This window comes from Artibeus jamaicensis, unplaced genomic scaffold, assembly GCF_021234435.1.
Source record: "Artibeus jamaicensis isolate MK-2021 breed Jamaican fruit bat unplaced genomic scaffold, CSHL_Jam_final contig_402, whole genome shotgun sequence".
Classification (NCBI taxonomy): Eukaryota; Metazoa; Chordata; class Mammalia; order Chiroptera; family Phyllostomidae; genus Artibeus; species Artibeus jamaicensis.
The window spans coordinates 8,947,285-8,970,735 of record NW_026521818.1 but is presented as its reverse complement, the minus strand read 5'-3'; the positions used below and the strand labels follow the sequence as shown (position 1 = coordinate 8,970,735).

The 23,451-nt window shown below is 40.3% G+C and overlaps 1 protein-coding gene across 2 annotated transcripts; it reads left to right on the top strand.

Annotated features, from left to right (window-relative positions):
* Positions 1-3,556: 3,556 nt before the first annotated feature.
* On the top strand, positions 3,557-22,629 carry TICAM2 (TIR domain containing adaptor molecule 2). Of its 2 annotated transcripts, none has more exons than XM_037163547.2 (2): positions 3,557-3,659; positions 19,771-22,629. In XM_037163547.2, exon 2 carries the CDS (start codon positions 19,826-19,828, stop codon positions 20,528-20,530), a length of 705 nt encoding a protein of 234 aa, XP_037019442.2. In that variant the 5' UTR covers positions 3,557-3,659; positions 19,771-19,825; the 3' UTR covers positions 20,531-22,629. The 2 variants fall into 2 exon arrangements, with proteins under 2 accessions (XP_037019442.2, XP_053521265.1); XM_053665290.1 differs by lacking the exon at positions 3,557-3,659 and adding an exon at positions 5,413-5,564.
* Positions 22,630-23,451: the final 822 nt, after the last annotated feature.

Sequence of the window (23,451 nt, the reverse complement as noted above, 5' to 3'; positions counted from 1 at the left end):
CTCCTACCCCCCAATTCAGCATGTTTTTAAAAATGATTCTCAATGTGCTGTTTGCTTCAGTATCCAGAGCCTTCAAATGATTATTTTTGTACAGTTTGGCTTTTTTTTTTTTTTTTTGAGGGGGGAAGAGAGGGAGAAAGAGAGGGAGAGAAACATCAACGTGTGGTTGCCTCTCAAATGCCCCCCACTGGGAACCTGGCCCCACAACCCAGGCATGTGCCCTGACTGGGAATGGAACCAGCAACCCTTTGGTTCACAGGCTGGCACTCAATCCACTGAGCTACACCAGCCAGTGCTGTTAGTCCTTTCAAGGAATCATCTTTTGCTATTGTTGATTCTCTGTTGTTTTTTTGTTTTCCTATTTTGTGGTCTTCTTTTTGTTATTTCTTTTTTATTTGGATTTCATTTTCTGTGTTTTCCTAATTCTTGATGTATATATTTCGATAGCTGATCTTCTGGCTTTGTTTTCTGATATGCGCATCTAAGACTAGAAATTCTGCTCTCATTAGATATTAGCTAAGTCTAGCTAATAGTGACATGTAGTATTTTTGTTAGCATTCAGATAAAATTTTATAATTTCTGTTGTAGTTTACTTTTGACCCATAGATTACTTTTAAATGTATTTTGATTTCCAAAAACTTAGAGGCTTATCTAGTTATCTTTTTGGTTTTTGTTTTCGGACTAATACCTAGGTGGTCAGAGAATATATTCTGTATTATTCAAATCTTTTGATTTGTCTTGACTTTGCTCTGTTGAGATGTTCTCTATGGCCAAAAAAATATGGAGTAATTTTGTTGATGTCTGATTTTGTTAATGTTCCATGTGTACTTGAAAAGAATATATATTTTGAACTTGTATTGGATACCATAATCTATATATATCAATCAGGTCAAGTTCATTAATCATGTTCAAATCATTTATATTTATACTGATTTATGGATGTGTCTGCTGAGTGATATAAGATGTTCAGGGAAATGGTAGAGTAAGCTAAAGAGTACAGAGGATCCAGACCTTGAAAACATCAGCATTTAATGTCAAGGATTTTAGGTGTAGGACGCCACAGGGAAAACATTTCACATATCAAAGAAGCCATCTCTTCTCTGATTGAATTAGCAGTCCTTTCCACTTTACTCTGCTTTATTCCTTTCATTCATTAATTCATTCATTCACTCATTACAATGAATGAGCCTGAAATTTTCTTACTTGTTTACATGTCTATTGTCTGTCTCTTGGACTAGACTGCAAAGTCTCCAGGAGGACCAGGACTGTGTGTGACCGTGTAGTTCATATTATATCCCTAGTGCCTAGCATATAGAAGACACCAAATATTTGTGGCATAAGTTATTAGTGCATTTCTTGAAATGCATACTTAATAATTGGGGTAGAAAATTTAAGTAATGAAACTCGTAACCAATTTAAAATATTTTCTTAGAACGAACTTAGGAAGAACAATGCAAAATTTGGAACAATTTGAAATGAAATGGAAAAATTGAAATGAATTTACTCTTGACATAAGTGACTTTGGGTTCATTTGTGCATGAGATATGGGTGGCGAATGGAGAAATAAATGTTTATTGCATTTGCCATTAGTAGCGTTGCAGTGAAAAAAATTAAAAAGCACTGATTTGAAGGGTTATGAGAGAAACAGGCAGAGGAGACTGAAAGAATAATTTAACAGGTTCGATAAGTATAAAAGCCACATGGGGTGATTGACATCAAGGAAATAGAGTATTTGGAGAAGACAGTAAGTCAACTTTGTCAATTGCCAAAGAGAGAGTCTCAGGGGTATCATTGGAATTTAGTAATAAGGCCACTATTTACCTGAATAGTTGAAATAGAATTGTTGGGAAATGGGGTGAGAAGAAATCAGCTGTCAAAGGGTAATGAATTGTGTTGCAATGGTGCTTATTATGGAGTTGCCCCAAGTAATTACTATTAAACTTTAATGGCCTGCCCTGTTGGGTGGGCGTGGAGAAGCAGGAAATAACTCCTAACTCTATCTGTGGCAGGAAATAGATAACTTCCAAATTTTTTCCTCTATCTTTGCCTAAGAATAAGAGAAGGGCTGGGAGACTATCTTTGGACTGGGTTCTTAGGATGTGACTAGGATTGGGAGCCCGAAGTAGGTAGGGTAGGATCAAGTATTTGGCTTTATAAGTGTGAACGAAACCTGACAAGCCTGCGTGAGACCAGCATGGTGGCCTTGCAAACTCAGAGACCTAAAGTAATCACACAGGGTTGTCTAAAAACTTTCTAACTGAAAGCAGGTGACAGCAGGAAGTCATTTCCTGGGCTGGTGTCTTTCTTGACAAAGGTCAATCCTTACCTTAACTGAGCTGGTCTTACTGCCTTTTTTGCATCTGTGATAACACACCTATGGACTGTCAGGGTAACTTCCCTTTTCCAGACCCCTCAGGGCACAACCTCCAACCAGAGCAGGAGCCCATAGAGCCCCTCATTGTTGTGTTATTAACTGTTCTATACATACCTATGTTAAAGAAATGTGTCTACTCATTTTCTTTTTTATTCAGTCCCAGAGATTTCTCTGCTTTGCTTTCTCCCACCTCCCTAATCTATCACCAATGAATTTCATATAACCCCCTTAGGCCTCCTCCCTTCATTCTGTTTTATAAAATAAGGTGCAAAACTGCCATTCGCTGGAGCATTTTCTCAATTCCTTGAGATTTTGCTTCTGGGTCAATTGTTGTCAGTTTGGCTCAAATAAACTCAAATATTTTTACATGACTGGATGTTTCTTATGTTGGCATAAGGCTTTTTATGCTTCATTCACTTGATTGCTTTTTTGTTGTTGTTGTTCTGCCTTAATAATCAGTGAATTCCCAGTCCATTTAGGTTGTGGAAAAGGAACCTGAGCATGGTGGACATTGGGGATAGGGGGTGACTGGCTCCAGCGACATTCAGTGAGAGTCCAAAGGGAAAGGAAACGTCAAGGGACCACCTTGGAAGCAGTCGCTAGTAGCTCAGGGGAAAAGTCCAGAATCTGCGTGTTTGGGTAAGATACGCCATTTCCCAGGGGGTCCGGTCTAGGAGGCCTGGACCTTATGGGGGGCTCAGTGTTGAGTGTGTCTGGAAGACAAAAGCAGTGGCTGCAGCCCCATTGGGGTACCCAGGAGTTTGAGTAGCAGCAGATGCGGTGGAGCTCCAAACCACCTCCCCGCCCCCGCCCCCGCCCCCGCCCCTCCTGGCCTCCAACTCAGGATTTAGGTGGAGAGTGAGGGGGGCGGGGAAAGCCACAGCGCAGGGAGAGTTCCCAGTTGCCCAGACGAGAGTTCTCCGGCGTGATTTGCTCTTTTACCCCCTTGTGAATGGCAGGGTTTTTCCCCCCCCCGCGCGGACAGGTCCAGCCAGATTATAACTTCTGACTCGCCCCAAGGCACTGCCTCCCAGGCCCAAGCAATACCCAGGCAGCTGCGGGGGTGGGGTGGGGGCGGGGCAAGGCGACATCCAGGGGTTAAGTGTCAGCCGTGGGGTGGGGACCTCGCAATGTTGCGACTTCCGCCAGGCGGAGCGTGGGGGGAGGGGCAGTGGGCGTGGCTACAGGACAAGTCACCTTTCCCTCCCAGCACCCAGGAAAGGTCGCCCACCGAGTGGGTCCGCTCTGGGGCTGAAGAAGATGAAAAAGCCCGCACCCCTTACAGGCTAGTGGGGCGCGGAGGTGGGGGGAGGTGCCGCGGGCTCCGGTTGGGCTTAGGGGCGGGGTGGCCTTGCTACCGGCCCAGCCGCGGGCTCCTTACTGTGAAGGAAAAATCTACACAACTTTCTGGTGTTCTTCTAAGTTTCACCTGGACTAGGAAACCCATTTTTAAAAGAAACCTCCGAGCGATAAAGCAATTAGCCCAGAGTCTTAAATGACTTACAGGTTCTGCGTGGACTTCATCCAGGCACAAAATGCTCAAGGTTTTGTTGGATAAAAATAATTTGGGCTGGCAACTGTGAACTAGTTTTCGGCATTATATTAGTTAGGACCCCTCCAGTTTTTCATGGCAGTAAACTTAAAAAATGGAGGGTGTTTAAAATATATTTTAACACTTTAAATAGTGTGTTGGTTATGGATAGAGGTAAGCAACTCTATTTTATATCTCACTTAAATCCGAAAGTAGATAGATGAGCCAGAGTAAAATAATGTCTTACTTCCTTATGAAGCAGAGTAAATGTTCCTCATGTCCGGCTGTATGGAACTTGAGTATAAACCACTTTTATACTGTTGAACCATTTACTCCTCATGGTATTTTTTATTTATTCATTTAACAAATACTAGTCTGCTGATAAATCTTGCCTTTAAATAAGCTGCCCTCCACCTGCAAACATCCCATTCCAGGTCCTGCCCATTTCTTTGCTGCCTGTTATTTAAACAGCAAAACTTCATTAAAGGACTTGCCACCAAGTCTCTATTTCCACTTCTCCTATTTCATCATCCACCCATTCCTCCGGGCTTTTTATCTTCATCACCCCCTTGTCACTTATGAAAGCCAGTATCTGTGGAGTTTTCACTTTAGCTCCCTCCACGTTGTTCCTTCTTCAGTAAGCTTCCAGGTCACCTCTTCTCACTAGTCACTCCTGTGTCTGCAGACTTCTCCTCTTCCCAACCATTAGACGTTAGAGTACCACAAGGCTCAGTTCTTGGCCATATTCTCTTTCTAGCCATAGTTTATCCCAAGGCAGTTTCTGTCTAAGCCATATTCCATGGCTGTGAATAACATCTATAAGGTTATAACTTCCAAATTTTTATCTCTATCTTTACCTCTGCCAACCTCCAGATGTGTTCATCCAGCTGTTTACTCACGAACTCCATCTGGAAATCTAGTAGACGTTTAAATTTAGTACAGCCAAACCTTGGTTCTGGAATGTCTCAGTTCTCAAACAGTCTGGTTCTCGACCAGGTTGTTCACTGAAAAAATGGTCAAACACAGTTGCTGATATCACACCCACCCAGTTGTCCCCTCCACTTTCCCCTCAGTTACCTTCCTTATCTCAGTAAATGTTAATGCCATTGGACTAGGCTGAAACTCTAAGAATCATCTTTGATGCATCTTGATGCTGAGACCCTACATCCAAGCATCTAGCAATTTTTTGTTTCTACCTTGAAAAAATATCTCAAATCTAAACACATCTCACTCTCTCTGTCATGCAGACCACAGTCTCTTACCTAGATGACCGTGAATTCTAAGATTTGCTCTTCTTGCTTCTGCCCTTGCTCCTCTACAGTCTTTCTACAAAAAGCAATGACTTTTCTCATATACAATTAGAGCTTTGACTTCGCTTCAAAACCTTTTGGTGGCTATTTATTGCGGTCATAAAAACCACACTCTTAACAGTGGCTTCAAAGCCCTATGTGATCTAATCCCTGACGACTATGATCTTATCTCCTACCTTCTTTATTGCTTATTTCAGTGAAGGGATGAAGATCCTGCTGCTGTTACCTTCGCCTGCAATGGACCTCCGCTAGGCCATCACAGGCTGTGCTCCTTTGCTTCCCTCACTTCCCTGTTCAGATGTTTTATCTGCCAGAGTCCTGTTTTAACTTTTTTGCTACTGACCCACAGGTATGTTGCTGTCAGATACTAGTATTGCACGAAGCTTATGCACCTCTAGAACATTGTTGGTTGCTAGGATTCTCTAATATCGAAGTGCACAACAGATCCTTTCTCTTGAGCCTCATTTTGATAAGATATGGTTTGCCCTTAAATTCTGTGCCTTTATAAAATGTTCTTCCTGTTTGGGAGTTTGCCCTTTGGTGCCAGTTCTCATTTTTAAATTTAGAAAGTGAAAGAAAAATGCTCTCCAGTCTACCAAAAAAAGTATGCAATATTTTTTTTGGCAATTCCATTGCTTCCATAGGAAGCAGTGGTCTCTGATTTAGAGACTTTCTGAATGATATCAGTAACAGGTAGTTTAAATGCAAAGAAGAAAAATGAAGTGGAAAATATTATACAAGTTTTTTAGGTGTAGTGACTAAGCGGTTTTGAGAATATCAAGATTTTAGAGCAAAATTTAGTTGTCTTTTTAAAATACATGGGAATGGAAATGAAAAACAATATTTCTATCTTTAGCAAAAGCCACTGGGGGATAAAGACTGTTTAATTTATAATGCTTATTTCTCATTTTAATCCCAAGGACTTTGCGATGTTATCAGTAGTATATGTATTACCTTACCCTGTTCTAGAAGAAAAAAAATTTAATTTCAGAATTGGGATGCGTGAATAAATCTGTGCAATAGAATATTAAATAAATTTTTAAAATAAGTGGATGTGGGATATGTATCAAAGAGAAGAGTAGGAGGCTTAAAAGGGAAGCCAGGAGTGCATTAGAATGAAAACATGTGTCTGAAGCTTCAGTATGTGTGAGCTAGACAGCACTCAGCAATGTGGGGCTTCCTAGTGGGTGAATCCAGAGATGGCTTCACAGATAAAAACGCCAGTGCCCAGGCAAGGTCCGTTTGTGTTTTTGCTGTTTCACCTGGTAGAAGCAGTTTGTGTGTGTGTGTGCTTGTTTTCAAATAATTACATGTTTACTTGCTCAGCGATCTGTTTAGATGGAGATGATACTGCTCCATGGTGCTTGTAAATAAGTAGAATGTTGGGAGATCTCTGTTTGGTTTAGAGTTAGCAAGCCCAGACTCTTTGAAAATTTTCATATAGTTAGAAAGTAGGAGGTCAACAAGAGTTAAACTTGGAAATGGGCTTTACCCATCTGGAGTGTGCGGATATGGCACATAAGGAATATAGTATCTGGGCATCACATGAACTGACCTCTATTTTAAAGCACATAACCTAGAAAACAGTTTTCTTATTTACTAAAAAAATAACTTTTTAGATAGCATTATCATTGTAGAAAAAGGGTATATATAGATACACATATAGATTATATGTACATTTACACACCCAGCAAACACCAATAACCAATGTTACCTTTTTGGTGTACCTCTTTCCAATCTATTTTCTCTAGTTTGTTTTACAAAGCTGAGATCATACTGTATTTTCTATATTATACTCTACTGTTTTTACTTATTATAGAAGCATTTCTCATATTAAAGTTATTCATAACACTCAAACATTTTAACAATTTAATAGGATTCACCATATACAAATATGACATAATTATGTTGTTGCCATTCCCCAGTTTTTGAACATTCTGATTGTTTACTTTCAGTAGAGTTTTGGCTAGCCTATGTATGATACTACATACAAGTTGCCTAGTAAGAAAATAGAGTCACATAACTCATACTTCAAAATTGTGGTCAAATGTCTTCATAGATCCTGTGACAGGAGAAAGCTGAGCAAATTGGAGCATCTGAAAAAAAAAAGACTCATGTCCAGGGAGCTGGAGGAACAAAGTGGAGAGAGGAAAGAGATGAAGTTGGAGCTGAGGAGTCGGATACAGGGCAGCATTGATCCCATTAAGAAATGTTTATTCTCAGAGCAGTCCAGAGCCATTGGTGGGTTGTAAATATGAGTAACTTGATCAGATGTATGTGTTTAAAAAGATCAATGTGGCTGCTGAATGAAGAATGGGTTAGACTGACCAGAGTGGACAGAAGAGACCAATTAGGAAGCAGTGCAGTGGGCTAGGGGAGAGATGTTGACCTGGGTTGAAAATGTGGAGAGGGAAAGCGGAGCAATTTGAGATGTGCTTTGGAGGCTGAATACACAGAACTTGGTGATGGTTGGAACTGAAAGTGTAGGAGAGGAAGGGGAAAGTGTCTGCCACGCCTCAGGTTTCTGGCTGTCATAACTGGGCAGGTGATGATGTTATTTGTAATAATGTTATTTCAGTGTAAGATCAGGATGGATTCAAATTCTACCTTTTCCTGAAAGTATTAATTACCCTAGTTGGGATTTAAAAAATATTTTCAGTGTGATGAAGTGAAAGAAAAGTCCACACGTTCCCTGTCTGGCTGACACAAGTCTGTTCTGTTGTCCCCTGGCACTCCCCTGTTGTCATCCTTAGGTGGGCAAACATTTTCTGGAAAGAATCAGGAAGTAAAATATTGTTAGATTTATGGGCCATATGCTTTCTATCGTAACTACTCAAATGTACCTCTGTAGCAGGAAATTAGCTACAGAGAGTACATAAATAAATGGGCATGGCTGTCTTCCACTACAGCTTTATTTACAAAAACTGGTGGACCCTGGCTGGAGCAATTTGGTTACAGCATTGTCCCAATAAGCCAAGGTTGCAGCTTTCATCCCTCGTCAGGGAACATACAGGAATCAGTTAATGAATGCATGAAGTGGAACAAGTCTTTCCCTTTTTTTTTTCTCTCTGTCTCTCCCCACCACCCCAAATCAATCAATAAAAAAATTTTTTTTTCAAATAGGTTTCAGGCCATGTTTTGCTGCTGACCTGTGTTGTAGCTCCTTGTCCTGAGTTCATATGTTGTATCAATCACAATTTAGTTGCAGGGAACAGAATCTACTCTAGCTAGTTTAAGCAGAAAGGTATGCGCTAGAGGGTATTCCAAGATTTATAGTCTCATCAGGAAGGTTGAAGAGCTAGACTCTAGGTTGAGTGTTTAGGGGTCTAAAGACACCTCCTCATACCACCTAGCAGCATGGGTCTAGTGTTACTTGGACCTTTGCCATGACCAGGAAACCTGCCACATTAGGGAGCTGCCAGCTCCTGAGTCATGCCAACTCTGCTGGAGTCTGAACCAGCAAAATAAGTGCCTCGTGTTCTGCCTGCCTTCATGTTTAACTCAAACATGTAAGTATATCTGATTGGTAGAATTTAAATTACATCTGGAACCCTAGTGTCAAGGGAGTCTAGGAAATACAGCTCTTAGTACTTGTGGTGCAGGGAGTTCGGGAAGGCACACTAAAAGGAAGTCAAATTGGATGAGCAAATCTGCAGTACCTGCTGCAGAATACTTCTTTGTCTGCTTCACATCATACCCGCCTTCTTTCCACATCTAAACTGCCAGGCAACAATAGTAATAGCAATATGCTTTCTTTCAAGATAATGCAACTGTCCCTCATACAAACAAATGTGCACTAACCTTCTTCCCAGAAGGTAAACCCCAAAGTCCTGTGTGTCACCACGTTACCCAGTGTTCACCGACATTATCACACAGCACAGCACACTTGGGAGTTAAGTGGCAAATTTTCTCTGCCCTCCCAGGGAAAGAGGGAATTTGACGAGCGACAGAGCTGCCCTATGACCAAGAGGATAACAGCTCAGCTCTAAGATGCTCCTGCCCATATTGTTCATTCTTTCTCTCTACTAGCAAATTTTCTCAGTTTCTAGGCAATGCAAGTATTACTTCTCAATGAAATCCTCTCCTGACCTCACGCTCATTTGTTGCTATTGGCTTGCTTTTCCCTTCTTTCTCAACTAAGTTTTCCCTTCTCCTCAGGCCCTCACTTCCGGTAGACTTTTCAGGACACTGCAGTCTGATGTGACTCCCACCATTCGTGCAGGCGCTACCTGCAGGGGACTGACCCTTGCTCCAAGCACTCTCTTCCCTTGGCTCCAGAAGCCCATCTGCATCTGATTCTCCTCCTGCTCCAGGACCACTCTCTCCCTCCTTTGTGGGCCCCTTCTCCCCTGGATGCCTTGCGGGCATTAGTTCTGTCTCTGTTCTCCTTTCTTTCTACCTGTTCTTAGTTACTCACAAATTTGAACTAGTACCAAACTTTTATCCTCCATGAAAATGCTCTCCCAAGCATTGGGTCTACCTGTGTAACTGCCTATTGGACAGCTCCTCTTCTAGGTTATGGGAACCCCAGCCTCCTTATATCCCCAGCTGGATTAATTGGTCACGCCCACCTTCACCCCCACCCCATTCATCTTGGCAAACGGCAACATTACCAAGTTACACAAGGATCAGGCTTGAGAGGCACACTTGATTCTTCTTTCTGGCACCTACTTGCCTTTGTTACCTACTACACATCTTTGGGTCCATTATCACTTCCTTAGGTCTGGACTCTGCTTTCTCACACAGGTTATTGCCTCTCAACTGGTTGTTCTCCCAATGTAAGGCCTTCCAGGCTCCTAGCCTAATCTCCTTACTGCAACTATTTTACCCTGTCTAAACGAGTCAGATCATATCATTTCCTCACGTACACCTGCTAGAGGCCCTCTGTCAACAAGATCAAATTCAAAGTCTTGAACATAATAGATTAGAATCCTTATGCTCTCTAATCCTTGTTTATCTCTCTTCTTATCTCTTACCACTACCTTCCTCTTGCCTTCATATTAATACACATGAGCCATAATAACACATACTGTCAAATTATCCTAATAGAATTTGCCCTCTGGTGCCTCGTTTTTGCAAATGCTAGTTCTACTGCATGGAAAATGTCCACCTCTCTCAGCCCTATAAATGCATATTATTCCATGCTGCAGGTATCTTTCCTAGCACCTGTAATGAAGGTGAAGCACCTAGTTTTCTGAATGAAGCACCTAGTTTTCTACTTATTCTGGCTTCACAGCCCTTAAACCTAGCAGGTCTTGGTACAGAGTACGTTTTTAACATCAAAATGTATTAATTGACTTCTGGTCAAGATGGACGTGTAGGTAGACTCACTTTGCCTCCTTGCACAACCACAAGAATTACAACTAACCTCAAAACAAATAACACCCAGAACTGCCAGAAAATCGAACTGTATGGAAGTCCAACAACCAAGGATTTAAGCCATGTTTATCCAGATGGGTAGGGAGGGGCGGAGACGTGGAGTTGGAGTGGAGAGACGAGGAGATGTGTGATGTGGAGAGGCAGCAGCAGTGGTAGAACTAGTGGTCCCATATTCACGTGTGGTAGATGAAAATCCAGAGGGATACTTTGGGAACAAGTGATCCCAGCCCCGGGCTGGACTGCCCAGCCCACGGTTCCAGCACTGGGAAGATAAAACCCTATAACTTCTGGCTGTTAAATCCAGTGAGGGCTGGGGTGGTGGAAGAGATTGCCAGTTTCTCAAGAGAGTCGGTTTAAAGGGCCCATATGGACTTAGAACACATGCAAACCCACCCACTCAGGGATTCAACACCAGGGCAACAGCTGGAAGGATGCCAGTTGCATATGGGAAGTTGGTGAAGTGACTGGAAACAGGATGAGTGTTGGGCAAACCTCCAGCAGCAAAGCAGTGTCATTATCCCCTCACTGAACCCTCTCCCAACACAGAGCCACAACTTGGTAAAGTGAGTTGCCCCACCCTGGTGAATACCTAAGGTTCCACCCCATATAACTTAACAGGTGTGCTAAGACAGGGAGGCAAAACAGCTCTACCTAATACACAGAAAACATGAGGCTGCCAAATTGAGGTGACACAAAGAAATATGGCTCAAATGAAAGAACAGAACAAAACTCCAGAAAAAGAACTAAGCAAAATAGAGATTGGCCAGCCTATCAGATGCAGAGTTCAAAACACTGATGATCAGGATGCTCAGAGAACTTGTTGAGTATGGCAGCAACATAAAGGAGGAAATGAAGGTTACACTAAGTGAAATAAAGAATCCACAGCAAAGGGAAGAAGGCAGAGATTCAAATCGATGATTTGGAACATGAGGAAGAAATAAACATTCAATCAGAACAGAAGGAAGAAGAATGAAAAAAACGAGGATAGTATAAGAAGACTCTGGGACATCTCCAAAAGTGCCAACATCCAAGTCTTAGGGATGCCCCAAGAAGAGGAGGAGCAAGAAATCGAAAACTGATTTGAAAAAATAATGAAAGAAAACTTCCCTAATTTGGCAAAGGAAATAAACATGTAAGTCCAAGAAGCACAGAGAATCCTAAAGAAGTTGGACCCAAAGAGGACCACACCAAGACACATCAATTAAAATGCCAAAGGTTAAAGATAATGAAAGAATCTTAAAAGCAGAAAGAGAAAAGCAGAGAGTTACCTGCAAAGGAGTTCCCATAAGACTATCAGCTGATATCTCAAAAGAGACCTTGCAGGCAAGAAGGGATCGGCAAGAAGTATTCAAAGTTACAAAAAGCAATGACCTACAACCTAGATTACTCCCTTCAGCATAGCTATCATTTATAATCAAAGGGCAGATGAAGTGCTTCCCAGACAGGTAAAGTTAAAGGAGTTAATCATCACTAAGCCATTACATGAAATTTTAAAAGGACTTATTTAAGAAAAAGAAGATCGAAACTATTAGCATTAAAATGACACCATACTCACAACTATCAACAACTGAATCTAAACAGAAAAAAACCAACAAACTACACAAATAAGCAGAATAGGAACAGAATTATAGATATAGAGATCATTTGGAAGGTTATCAGCTGGGAGGAGAAAAGGGGAAAATGGAAAAAGTGCAGGGATTAAGAAGCATAATTGGTAGGTACAAAATAGACTGGAGAGGTGGGATGTTAAGAACAGTACAGGAATGGAGAAGCCAAAGAACTTGCACAACCCATGGACATGAACTGGGGTGGGGATATTGCTGAAGGGAAGGGGGTTACTGGGCAGAGGGGGACAAAAGGGGGAAAATTGGGACAACTCTGATAGCATAATCAACAAAATTACTGAAAAAATAGTGAAAAAATTGACAGGAAACCATTGATTTTACATGTATTCGCCAGAAGATGGTGCTGTTTAGATAGGAGAGAACTTAAAGGCTGAAGGAGTCAAGTCCAGTACTAGATTCCTTAATTTAAATGTGTTAAATTTCAGAGGCAGTGATTTAAACACAAAGCCTTTTCTGTGGTAAACATATGGGCAAGTAAAATTGTGTATGTGCATGTATTTTATTATCTAATTTTTAAAAGTATATTTTATTGGTTATGCTATTTCAGTTGTTCCCCTTTTCCCTTCTTCACTCCCCTCCACCCTGCACACCCCCTCCCACCCACATTCCTCCCCTTTAGTTCATGTCCATGGGTTCTACTTATAAGTTATTTAGCTTCTACATTTCACAAACTACTCTTTCCCTCCCTGTGTCTATTTTCTACCTACTATCTATGCTACTTATTCTCTGTACCTTTCTCCTCTCTCTTCCCCTCCCACTTCCCTATTGATAATCCTCCATGTGATCTCCATTTCTGTGGCTCTGCTCTTGTTCTAATTGTTCCTGTTCTGGTTCCTGTTCTTAGTTTGCTTTTGTTTTTGTTTTAGATGTGGTTGTTAATAATTGTGAGTTTGCTGTCCTTTCACTGTTCATCTTTTTTATCTTCTTTTTCATAGATAAGTCCCTTTAACATTTCATATACCACGCCCCCACATACAGCGTCACAACCCAGCGACCTGGGAGTCCAAGGCGCCGCTTCTCACATTTAAAGGGCCAGAACAGACCAAAAATGTCGCAGGAAGACCTCAAAGCCCCAGAGATAAATCTAAGCGACGAAGAAATAGCAAAACTCTCAGACGCACAGTTTAAAACACTGGTCATCAGGATCCTCACAGATCTGGTTGATTATACCGACAAATTAGACAAATATATGAAGGCGAAACTAATTGAAATGAATGGAATTGCACAGAAAACCCATAGCGATGAAAAGGAAACTGGGACTCAAATCAATGGAGTGGACCAGAAGAAAGCAAATAATGGCCAAACAGAAAAGAGTCAAGGAGCAAGAATTCAAAGAAATGAGGAGAGTCTTAGGAACCTCCAGGACATCTTTAAACGCTCCAATATCCGAATTATAGGGGTACCAGAAGGGGGAAAGTCACAGCCACCAGTGGAAAAATTATTTGAACAAATAATAAAAGAAAATTTCCCCAATCTGGCAAAGGAAATAGACTTCCAGGAAATCCAAGAAGTTCAGAGAGTACCAAAAAAGTTGGACTCAAGAAGAAACACACCAAGGCATATCATAATTACATTAGCCAAAATTAAAATGAAGGAGAGAATCCTAGAAGCAGCAAGAGCTAAGGGGACAATCACCTACAAAGGAGTCCCCATCAGACTGTCAGCAGATTTCTCAAAAGAGACCTTACAGGCAAGAAGGGGCTGGAAAGAAATATTCCAAGTCATGAAATCTAAAGACCTACAACCAAGATTGCTCTATCCAGCAAAACTTTCATTTAGAATGGAAGGACAGATAAGGTGCTTCTCAGATAAGATCAAATTCAAGGAGTTCATCATCACCAAGCCCTTATTATATGAAATGTTAAAGGGACTTATCTAAGAAAAAGAAGTTAAAGAAACATGAACAGTGAAAGAACAACAAGCTCACAGTTATTAACAACCACACCTAAAACAAAAGCAAACTAAAAGAACAGCTAGATCAGGAGTGGAAACATAGAAATGAAGATCTCAAGGAGGGTTAGCAACAGGGGAGTGGGAGGAGGAGATGGGGGGAGAAGGTACAGAAAATAAGTAGCATAGACAGTAGATAGAAAATAGATGGGGCGGGGCAAGAATAGCATGGGAAATATAGAACCTAAAGGACTTGAGACATATGAACATAAACTAAAGGGGGGTAATGGTGGGGATGGGGGGGCAGGGTGGAGGGGAATGAAGGGGGGAATAGAACAACTGTAACAGCATAATCAATTAAAAAAATAAATTAAAAAAAAACATTTCATATAATAAGGGCTTGGTGATGATGAACTCCTTGAATTTGATCTTATCTGAGAAGCACTTTATCTGTCCTTCCATTCTAAATGAAAGCTTTGCTGGATAGAGCAATCTTGGATGTAGGTCCTTGCCTTTCATGACTTGGAATACTTCTTTTCCAGGCCCTTCTTGCCTGTAAGATTTCTTTTTTTTTTTTTATAAATATTTTATTTATCAGAGGGGAGGGGGGGGGGGGATTTGCGGGCTGACTGGGATCGAATACCTTTCTAGCAGGCCAAGATTTCTTTTGAGAAATCAGCTGACAGTCTTATCAAATTACTATTGGTTATTATTTTACTTATTGTTTGGGAGCCTCTCTTCCCAAGTGGTCATAATGTTTTAAAAATGCAAACATTAAATTTTAGTTTTAGGGCAACAAACTTTTAAAGAAGTCTGTGATAGAGTTCTCCAGAGAAACAGGGCTAATAGGTTAGAGAGAGAGAGAGAGAGAGAGAGAGAGAGGAGAGATGGAAAGAGGGAGGGAGATTTATTTTAGAAAAGGGCTCCCGTGATGGTGGGGGCTGGCAAGTCAGAAATCCACTTTCATTTTCTATCTAGACCCACTCTTAAAATTTCATATAGTTTTTAGGTTTTAACTATAATCTATAGACAGATAAATGCCAAATATACATCTTCTGGCTGGACTTCTCCTCCAAAGTCCAAACTCTATGTTCTATGCCTACTCAACATCATTAGCAAATCCTGTCATACACTGTACTGTGCACATCCTACTGATTACATCAGGAGGCACATAATGTCTGGTTGTCATCAGTAAGGTGGATCATTTGGATTAGGGTGGTGAATCTGTTATATCTCTGAGTTTTTTGTTGTATTTATTAGATTTTCTATTTCAGATGCATTTGTTTTGATTATATCAGTTGCTGTTTAAAAGATATCTCCATAGCTATATTTTTTCCTTTCCATATTCTGTGATATTTTTTCAAGCCTTTCTGTCATTTAACTGATACGATTTTGATTTCATATTTATTTCATGGTGTTTGCTCCTTGATTTTTCTACAGTCTCTTTTCATCTAATTGTGTCGTCTCATCTTCAGTATTTAAAAAATATTTTTATTTATTGATTTTAGAGAGAGAGGAAGTTGGGGAGAGAGAGAGAAACATTGCTTTGTTGTTTCACCTGTTTATACATTCATTGGTTGTTTCTTGAATGTGCCCTGACCAGTGATGTAACCCATAACCTTGGCATATGGGGCAATGCTCTAACCAACTGAGCTACCTGGCCAGGGCTAATATTTTTGTTTTATTGATAACATATTCTCTTTATTGTCTCCTAGATGAATATTAATCAAGGTGATTATCTATAATATAAGAAGCACACACCCAGTGTAAACCATTCTGGTTTCTTCATTGAAAATATCTTACTATGAAAAAAGTCAGCTGAACTGAACAGCATGTAGTTGATTGACATCCTGGCACAATCCCCATGTCTTGTCGTAGGCCAGCACCAGAAAGGTCAGAGACAGGCAGCTTGTCTGTGGACTGCACTTTGAGTAGCGCTGTCCCGGAGCATAAGCATTTGCTGTGTCAGTTTTCCTTCAGCTTCTTGGTGCGTATTTAATAACAGTAATAGCTGCTGAAGTTTGGGGGGCATTGCCATAAGTCCTTTTGATCTTTATAGGTACTGTAATTATATACTAAAACCCCTAAATGTGGGTCCTATAATTATTACCATTTTACACATAAAATCAAAGCACAAATATATTTGATAACTTGTACAAAGTCCCCAGTTTTTTTATAGCAGAACCGGGATTTGCATTGAGACAGTCTGATTCTGGAGCATTGTAGTTTTTGTATGCTATGTTTCTTCTTTATATTCTTTTTTATGTCTATAATATTTTTGCATATTTGCCAAGCTGTTCTTTCCATCTTAGTCCTGTTTAATGTGGAGGATTCCACTGGACCCTCTTTTGCCTAGATATCGAGTGCATATATTCCAGACCATGGTCCTTCATATCTCAGAGCTGTTCTGATCTTCCCTTCAGAGTCTGTCTCAGGACTTCATTTTGATGAGTTATATTTTTCCACATTTCTCTTGACTAAAGGGATGTGATTAGCTCTGTTGGGCTGTGGGCAATAATAATTGGTAGCTGTGGTGGTCTTGGATCTTTGCTGTGGCAAGGGAGGGGGAAGTAGGATTGTCATTGTGTCAAGTTAAAAACACCCCCCCCCCAAAAAAAATGTTCAATCATTGTTATCATAAATACATTTGTTCTTTGGTACAGAAACTCCATTTGGTAGAATTATTGTATGGATGAGCTTGCATGCACACATACGAAATGACTGTTGCCTGAAGTTATTATTGCAGCATTGTTCATAATAGTAGTAGACTGGAAACAACTCACATATCCAGGAACAGGGGACAGATGGGTACACCCACGTGCTGGAAGATTATGTCATTGTAAGGAAGAGTGAAGAAGTTCTCTGTGTACTGGTGTGGAAAGCTCTGAGGTCACAGTATTAATGAGAAAAGGCAATCTATGTATATACTGGTATTTGGCTGTTTGTGTGTGTAAATGAATGTAATATTTTCCCAAAAAGTATTATATAGAACACATGTAACACATGTACATGCATGTAACACGTGCACAAATGTACAAGCAATTACATATACATATGTGTATCGTGCATGTTGCATATGATGCACGTGTGATGCATATACTATATATAATACTTTTTTCAAAAAGAGATAGAAAGAATATACTATATTTATAAAGAAACAGTAGAAGAATATAGGAGAAACATAAAATTGACCAGTGGGAGGCCATGGGGGTAACTGGATGGATAATGGTCAGTGTGACTCTTCAACACAAATGTTTTCAGTTCATTAGGTATTTCAATCACTCTTTGAAAAGTAAATTAAAAAGTGATGCACACATGTTTTCATTCCTGTGAATGTCATCTCATGTGTCTCTCCCCAGTGGCCACCCTCACTCTCCTCCCATTTCACTGAGGGAAGGAGATGAAACCTAAGTGCTTTAGCCTGGTGCTCACCATGCCTGATGGGCAAGGAGAACTTGAAAGGGAGTTTTCCAGGATTCTTGTTGCGAGCCTTCTTCTCTCCACCCATTTCCATCAGCACTCCATTCCTTGCTTGTGTTCTGGTAGAGCCCTCTTTATTGATGGAGTTCATTGGCTCAGAGAGAGCACAGTTGGGTTCTGTCCTTCTTCTAGCCTTGAGAACCAACCCCAGTGATGGATCTGGCTGGACCATCCCCCATCTGGAGTCACTGGTGATGGGAAAGGCAGGTCTCCAGCACACGGCTTTCCACATCTTCCCGCCTCTCGCCATCCAGATTAGAAGGTCATAGTGAAGTTCTTCAGACATTGTCATTAACTTTTTTCTCTCTGGTCTACTTAGGGTTGGGGTGGGCGGGAGTGCTTGAAAGCTGAATAGCATACCATAGATTTCTGGAGTGTTTTGCTCTTTTTCTGACTGGTATTTTGGAAAAAAAAAAGTTGTCATTCTTTTTTAGAAATTCAAAAAATATTGTGATTTAGCTTGACACACCATTTTACCTTAGAATTTTTTGACATTTTTATGATTATCTTGTATTACTTCAAGTGTACTTCTCTGCAGCAACTTGTGATCAAAACAATGATGTTAAGTTGCTTTAACAAACCTATGTCAACGAATAAATGAACATCTTAATAGACACAGAAAAGAGATGTCTCTGAGTGGTTTAACAATCACATCTTTATGCAGAGGATGCTTCTTTCTGCAACTTTGTGTAGTAAAACGTTTTTTCGTAAAGCAGTAACAAAGTCAGCAGTTAATCCTAAACGATGAAAACAAATGAACTTGTTTTTATTATTTGGGATGTATGTGTTTATGTGTGTATGTATGTAGCAGTTTAGAGTTATTATGGCTAGAAAGCCTCTTGGTAATTGGCGTACTACACTGTGGAGACAGAACCTGAAGTACAGATACAATAAATGGCAGACAGTAGCAACGATACCCTCCCCATTCAGAGGCAGTAGCAAACCCTTTCACTCTCTCTATATATTAGAAAGAAGTTCTCTGTGTTTCTTTTTTATCTTATCTTCCCATAACAATTTTTCATCATTTTTGCTGAATGGTTTCTTCTAAACCTGAATTATTTTGACATATGGAGTTGTGTTACTTACGTCATTATGGATGTAATTCTGATTTCTTACTGAACTCTGGTCCTTGTCCATAAACAATAAATAAACTACTCTGGAAAATAAACAATGTGGGCCATGTTTGAAAATACAAAGCCTATATTTATGTATCCTAAATTTTCTTTTGATAGAAGAATACCCTTTATAACTACTTATTTTGGAGTTACATTAACATTACCAGCATTATCTGAATATTTATTTAAATTAGATTCACATGGAATACTTTTCTTTTATGGTTGATTAAATTCTTCCACTGTTAGAATTTTTTAAACAAAAAAATGAGTTTAGACAGTGATGATTCTTTTTTGATTTCACTGTAGAAAATCCCAAGTCTTTGTTTGTAGATTTCACTTCCAAACCAAGATGTTAATTTTTCCCTAGGTGAATATGTTTTATTTAGTATTCCCAGGATTAGCTGGAAGAAAGTTTGCCTGACTTTTCACGACCCTTATTATAATTTCATTATAATTTCTCCACCAGCCCCATTACAGCAGTAACGCCTGACCTTAGAAAAATAAAAAAGCTCTGAACCAGTGATGCTTGGCATTTTCAGTCTTTCTGTGCTGAGTCAGTAGGAGCTGCCTGCTAGCCAGCTTTAGGATATTTGTACTCTGTTTTGTATTTGTGTTTGATACAAAAATAAATTTTGTACCTAATATTTGAATATTGTTTTTTTAGATTTTCATATTTCTACTCTACACAATAACTTGATAATGGAGAAGTTATATTTTAGCTCCAAATTGATAGAGTGCTGTGGTACCTCTTCACTACAATACCAAAGTAATTCATTTTATTCTGGAGGTTTATAGTGCTAATATAATGTTGCCATTCGATATTTCCAAGTGTCTCCTATAACATTTCCCTGGACCCCTCGGTTTAACTTACCCTGGACTATCTGTAGTAGCCCTTAGGAGCTCACCAAAGACAAGTGATTTTGTTTCCCACTCATCTGTTTGGCATTTCTTTCTTAGGACCTATATATTGTCATGTTCTTGAGCTTTTCAGGCTGAATGCAAATTTCTATTTTTAATGTTTTGATTAAATTTACAGTGTTCTTCTCTTTGTTATTTCTTCTTTTAGAATGAAAAGAAATGCCAAGAATTAAAGCTTTTCTCTTCCAACTTGGATATTTATAATGGGTGTCGGAAAGTCTAAAATAGATCCTTGCCCTCTTTCTCTCTCTTTGGGTAAAAGCCACAGTGTGGATACAAGTCAAAGACATCATGAGTCAGATTCCAGGAACTCTAAAATCCCCCTGTGCGATGTTGCTGGGCACAGCAGTCCGACAGAGATGCCGACAGGAGAGCAGCGGGAAGCTGAGGGAGTGGACGGGATGCCTGACGAAGAGGAAGACGAAGAGGTGTTCTTCAAATTTGTGATACTGCATGCAGAAGATGACATAAGCGAAGCTCTCAGAGTCCAGGATCTGCTCCAAAATCGCTTTGGCATCAAACCTGGAATTATTTTTGCTGAGATGCCATGTGGCAGACAGCATCTACAGAATTTAGATGATGCTGTAAATGGGTCTGCATGGACAATCTTGTTGTTGACGGAAAACTTTTTAAGAGACACCTGGTGTAAGTTCCAGTTCTATACATCCCTAATGAACTCTGTTAACAGACAGCACAAATACAACTCAGTTATACCCATGCGGCCCCTGAACAATCCCCTGCCCCGGGAAAGGACTCCCTTTGCTCTTCGAACCATCAATGCCCTGGAGGAAGAAAGTCGTGGCTTCCATACGCAAGTTGAAAGAATTTTTCAGGAGTCTGTGTATAAGACACAACAAGCTATATGGAAAGAGACAAGAAAAATGGTACAAATGCAATTTATTGCCTGAGATGGTGCACAGAACACATGGCTGGCTCTTTTCTTATAAAACAAATGATTTATCTTCACTTCAGAAAGCAGTTTCCAGGAAAACTTTAAATAAAAGAGATCCTGTTCTTATAGGAACCTGTGGAACACGAGGAAGATGAATTCCTGCCAACCAAAGAATTGTGGTACTTTTTAATGTTCAGTAAACTTGAGAATGTCAGAGTTTCAAGAACTTTGCTGTCAGTTTTCCTAGTTCATGAATATGACAAAGGATATTTTCAATTCATAGTCCTAGTGTTGCACTTTGAACAAAAAATTATATTATAGACATTTAAAAAATATAACACTTTTTGCCCTGGCCAGGTGACTCAGGTGGTTGGAGTATTGTCCTATACACCAAAAGGTTGTGGGTCTGTTCCTTAGCCAGGGTACATACCTACGTTGTAGGTTCGATTCCTGGTCGGGGCATGTACGTGAGGCAATGGATCGATGTTTCTCACATTGATGTTTCTCTCTCTATCCCCCTTCCTTTCTCTTAAAAACATTAATACATATCTCCTCAGATGAGGCTTTAAAATATATCTATATAAAACACTTCCACTGAATTTCGTTCTTAGAAGACACACATAAGACTGGCCCAGAGAGATCTGATCGCCCTCCCTCTTGAGACACCCCTCATGAGTGTTGTGGTAAAGCACCCCCGTATTGTCACCCAGAGAATCTGGTTAGCCAGGATAGAACATGCAGAGTGTTGAGTGCTGATGAATGTGAAATCAGAAATAGATGTGAGAATGGTGGGACTTTTAAAAAGAATCCAGACAAATGTATTTTCTTTTTCTGGAATTGGCACATTTGGAGGCAAGTACCACCAGCAATTAGTAACTCAGTTGTTAGTGTGGTGGTTGGAGACTCCGTGGAGCAGGGTGGAGATGTCCACCCTGAGGCTCCCCCTGGTGGTCATCTCCTATACCCAGGGCTTTATTGCAGAGCTGCTGAAAGGTTTATGATTGTGTGTCCTCAGCCAGATACTCTTTAATCAATTACCTCTCATCTACCCCTTAAAAAATTTCTCTCATGCACAAAGTTCTATCCAGGAAGCATTTCTCAGGTGTTCAGTATAGTCTCTCTCTGTCTGCCCCCCACTTCTCTGTCTGTCCGTCTCTCAGTATTTAGAGTCGGGATAGAAGTAGGAGATGTGTTTTATCACCTCCTCTTCTAAGAAGCCCCAAACAGACCTATTCCTTTCCCTCACAGCCTTCTGCCCCAGCCTTGATGGGTATCATCGGGTACAGACCAGGATGGAGTGTGGTTTGAATAATGCCCTGTTATAATGCAAAAAGGGCCTAGGGAGATCAAGAGACCTTGTTCAGTCTTTGCTGCTGAGGATGAATGTGGCCATTGCAAGCTGCTTACTCTCTTTATCTGTGAAATAAAAGGACTGGATTGATGGGCCTATAAAGGCCTTTGTTCTCTCTGAGAATGTGAACAACTAAAAACCAGAAAAGGGAACAAGCAAAAAAATTAGAATTTTGTAATGCTGATATATAATATAGATTCAGGAGGTCTGTCCGTTTACAAGGAAAGGGTATTATATGTTTACAGCTTTTCTCGTGCTGCCTGTTATACTTTTATAGTCACAGAAAAAATTGTAATACACATCTACTCATTTTAAAAAACATATTTTCATAAGGACCCTTGAGCAAAGACATTCTGCCTGACTTTTCTTTCTCCTTATCCCACTTCTCTGAATCTCCTTCTAGTCCTGGGGTCAGCTCACACCGGTCTGCATTCACCTCTTTGTAGCCAGGAACCCAAATGTTCCGTAAGGAACATACCCCCCAGATCGTGCAAGTAAGTCTAACTTCCTTTCTACTAGTAAGTACTTGAAGAAACGATTGTTTTCATTGCATGGTGACGTTTTCTTAACCTCAAGTCCCTTTCCATCAAAGTAGCTTACTACCTTTTCTTTTTCAATTTTAATAAATAGTATTTTTTTGCCATACTGCTTCCTGTATCTCAAATTTCAAACACCAACAAAACAATCACCCATTCTTTGTGCCTGCCAAACTCAGATCAATTGATGCTAGATGATATTTCTTAAATAAATGTTTGTATTCTTTACCCTTGACCAAACTTGATTATGACTAACCCTGTTGCATATTGTGGAGAAGTATTTTGAAAAGAGGCATTGATCTGTGCTCCTCTGTAGAGCACCAAGCACAATGTCTCTCTCAATGTGGCGTTTTTATGATGAAAAATGTTAAGTACCAAATAAATGTATATGTTGAACTTCACAGTTGTAACAAGGGATTATAAAAATAGCTAAACTGAGGATGCAAAAAGGTAAAGGTATGGGCTTAGTCAGTTGTTTGTGTGCGTATACATATGTACCCACACATAAATTTAGATTTACACACACAACCCACGGGGAAGTTCTGGAGAATTATGCCACATGCTGGAGAGCTTCCATGTTGAATCCTCTGTGGGCCTGTTGCCCACCCTGCAGCTTGCAGAAGAATCTGAGTTGTGCCTTATGCAGGTGGGGTACTGTCAGCTGTAAGAAACAGGAAACCAATGCACGTGACCTGCACCACAGGGTAAACTCATCATCCACCTTAACACAAGGTCCCTTGACATATGGTACCTCAAAAAGTTCCTACAGCGTAATGTTAATGTGTCTTGTGAAGGAATAAAATTTTGATACAGGCTACAACAAAGATATAACCTTGAAAATACAATGCTAAGTGAAAAAAGCCAGGCACAAAAGGAGAAATATTCTGTGTACCTAAAATTAGCAAATTCCTAGAGACAGAAAGAAGAAGAGAGGTGACCAGATGCTGGGGGAGGGAAGAACGGAGAGTCCTGTTTAATGAGTGCCGAGAGTTTCTGTTGAAGGTGATGAAGTTCTGGACGTGGATAGTGGTGATGGTTGCACAACATTGT

What these genes read in the sequence shown, in the direction of transcription:
- TICAM2 (XM_037163547.2), top strand. Translation starts at nt 19,826, where the DNA reads ATGGGTGTCGGAAAGTCTAAAATAGATCCTTGCCCTCTTTCTCTCTCT.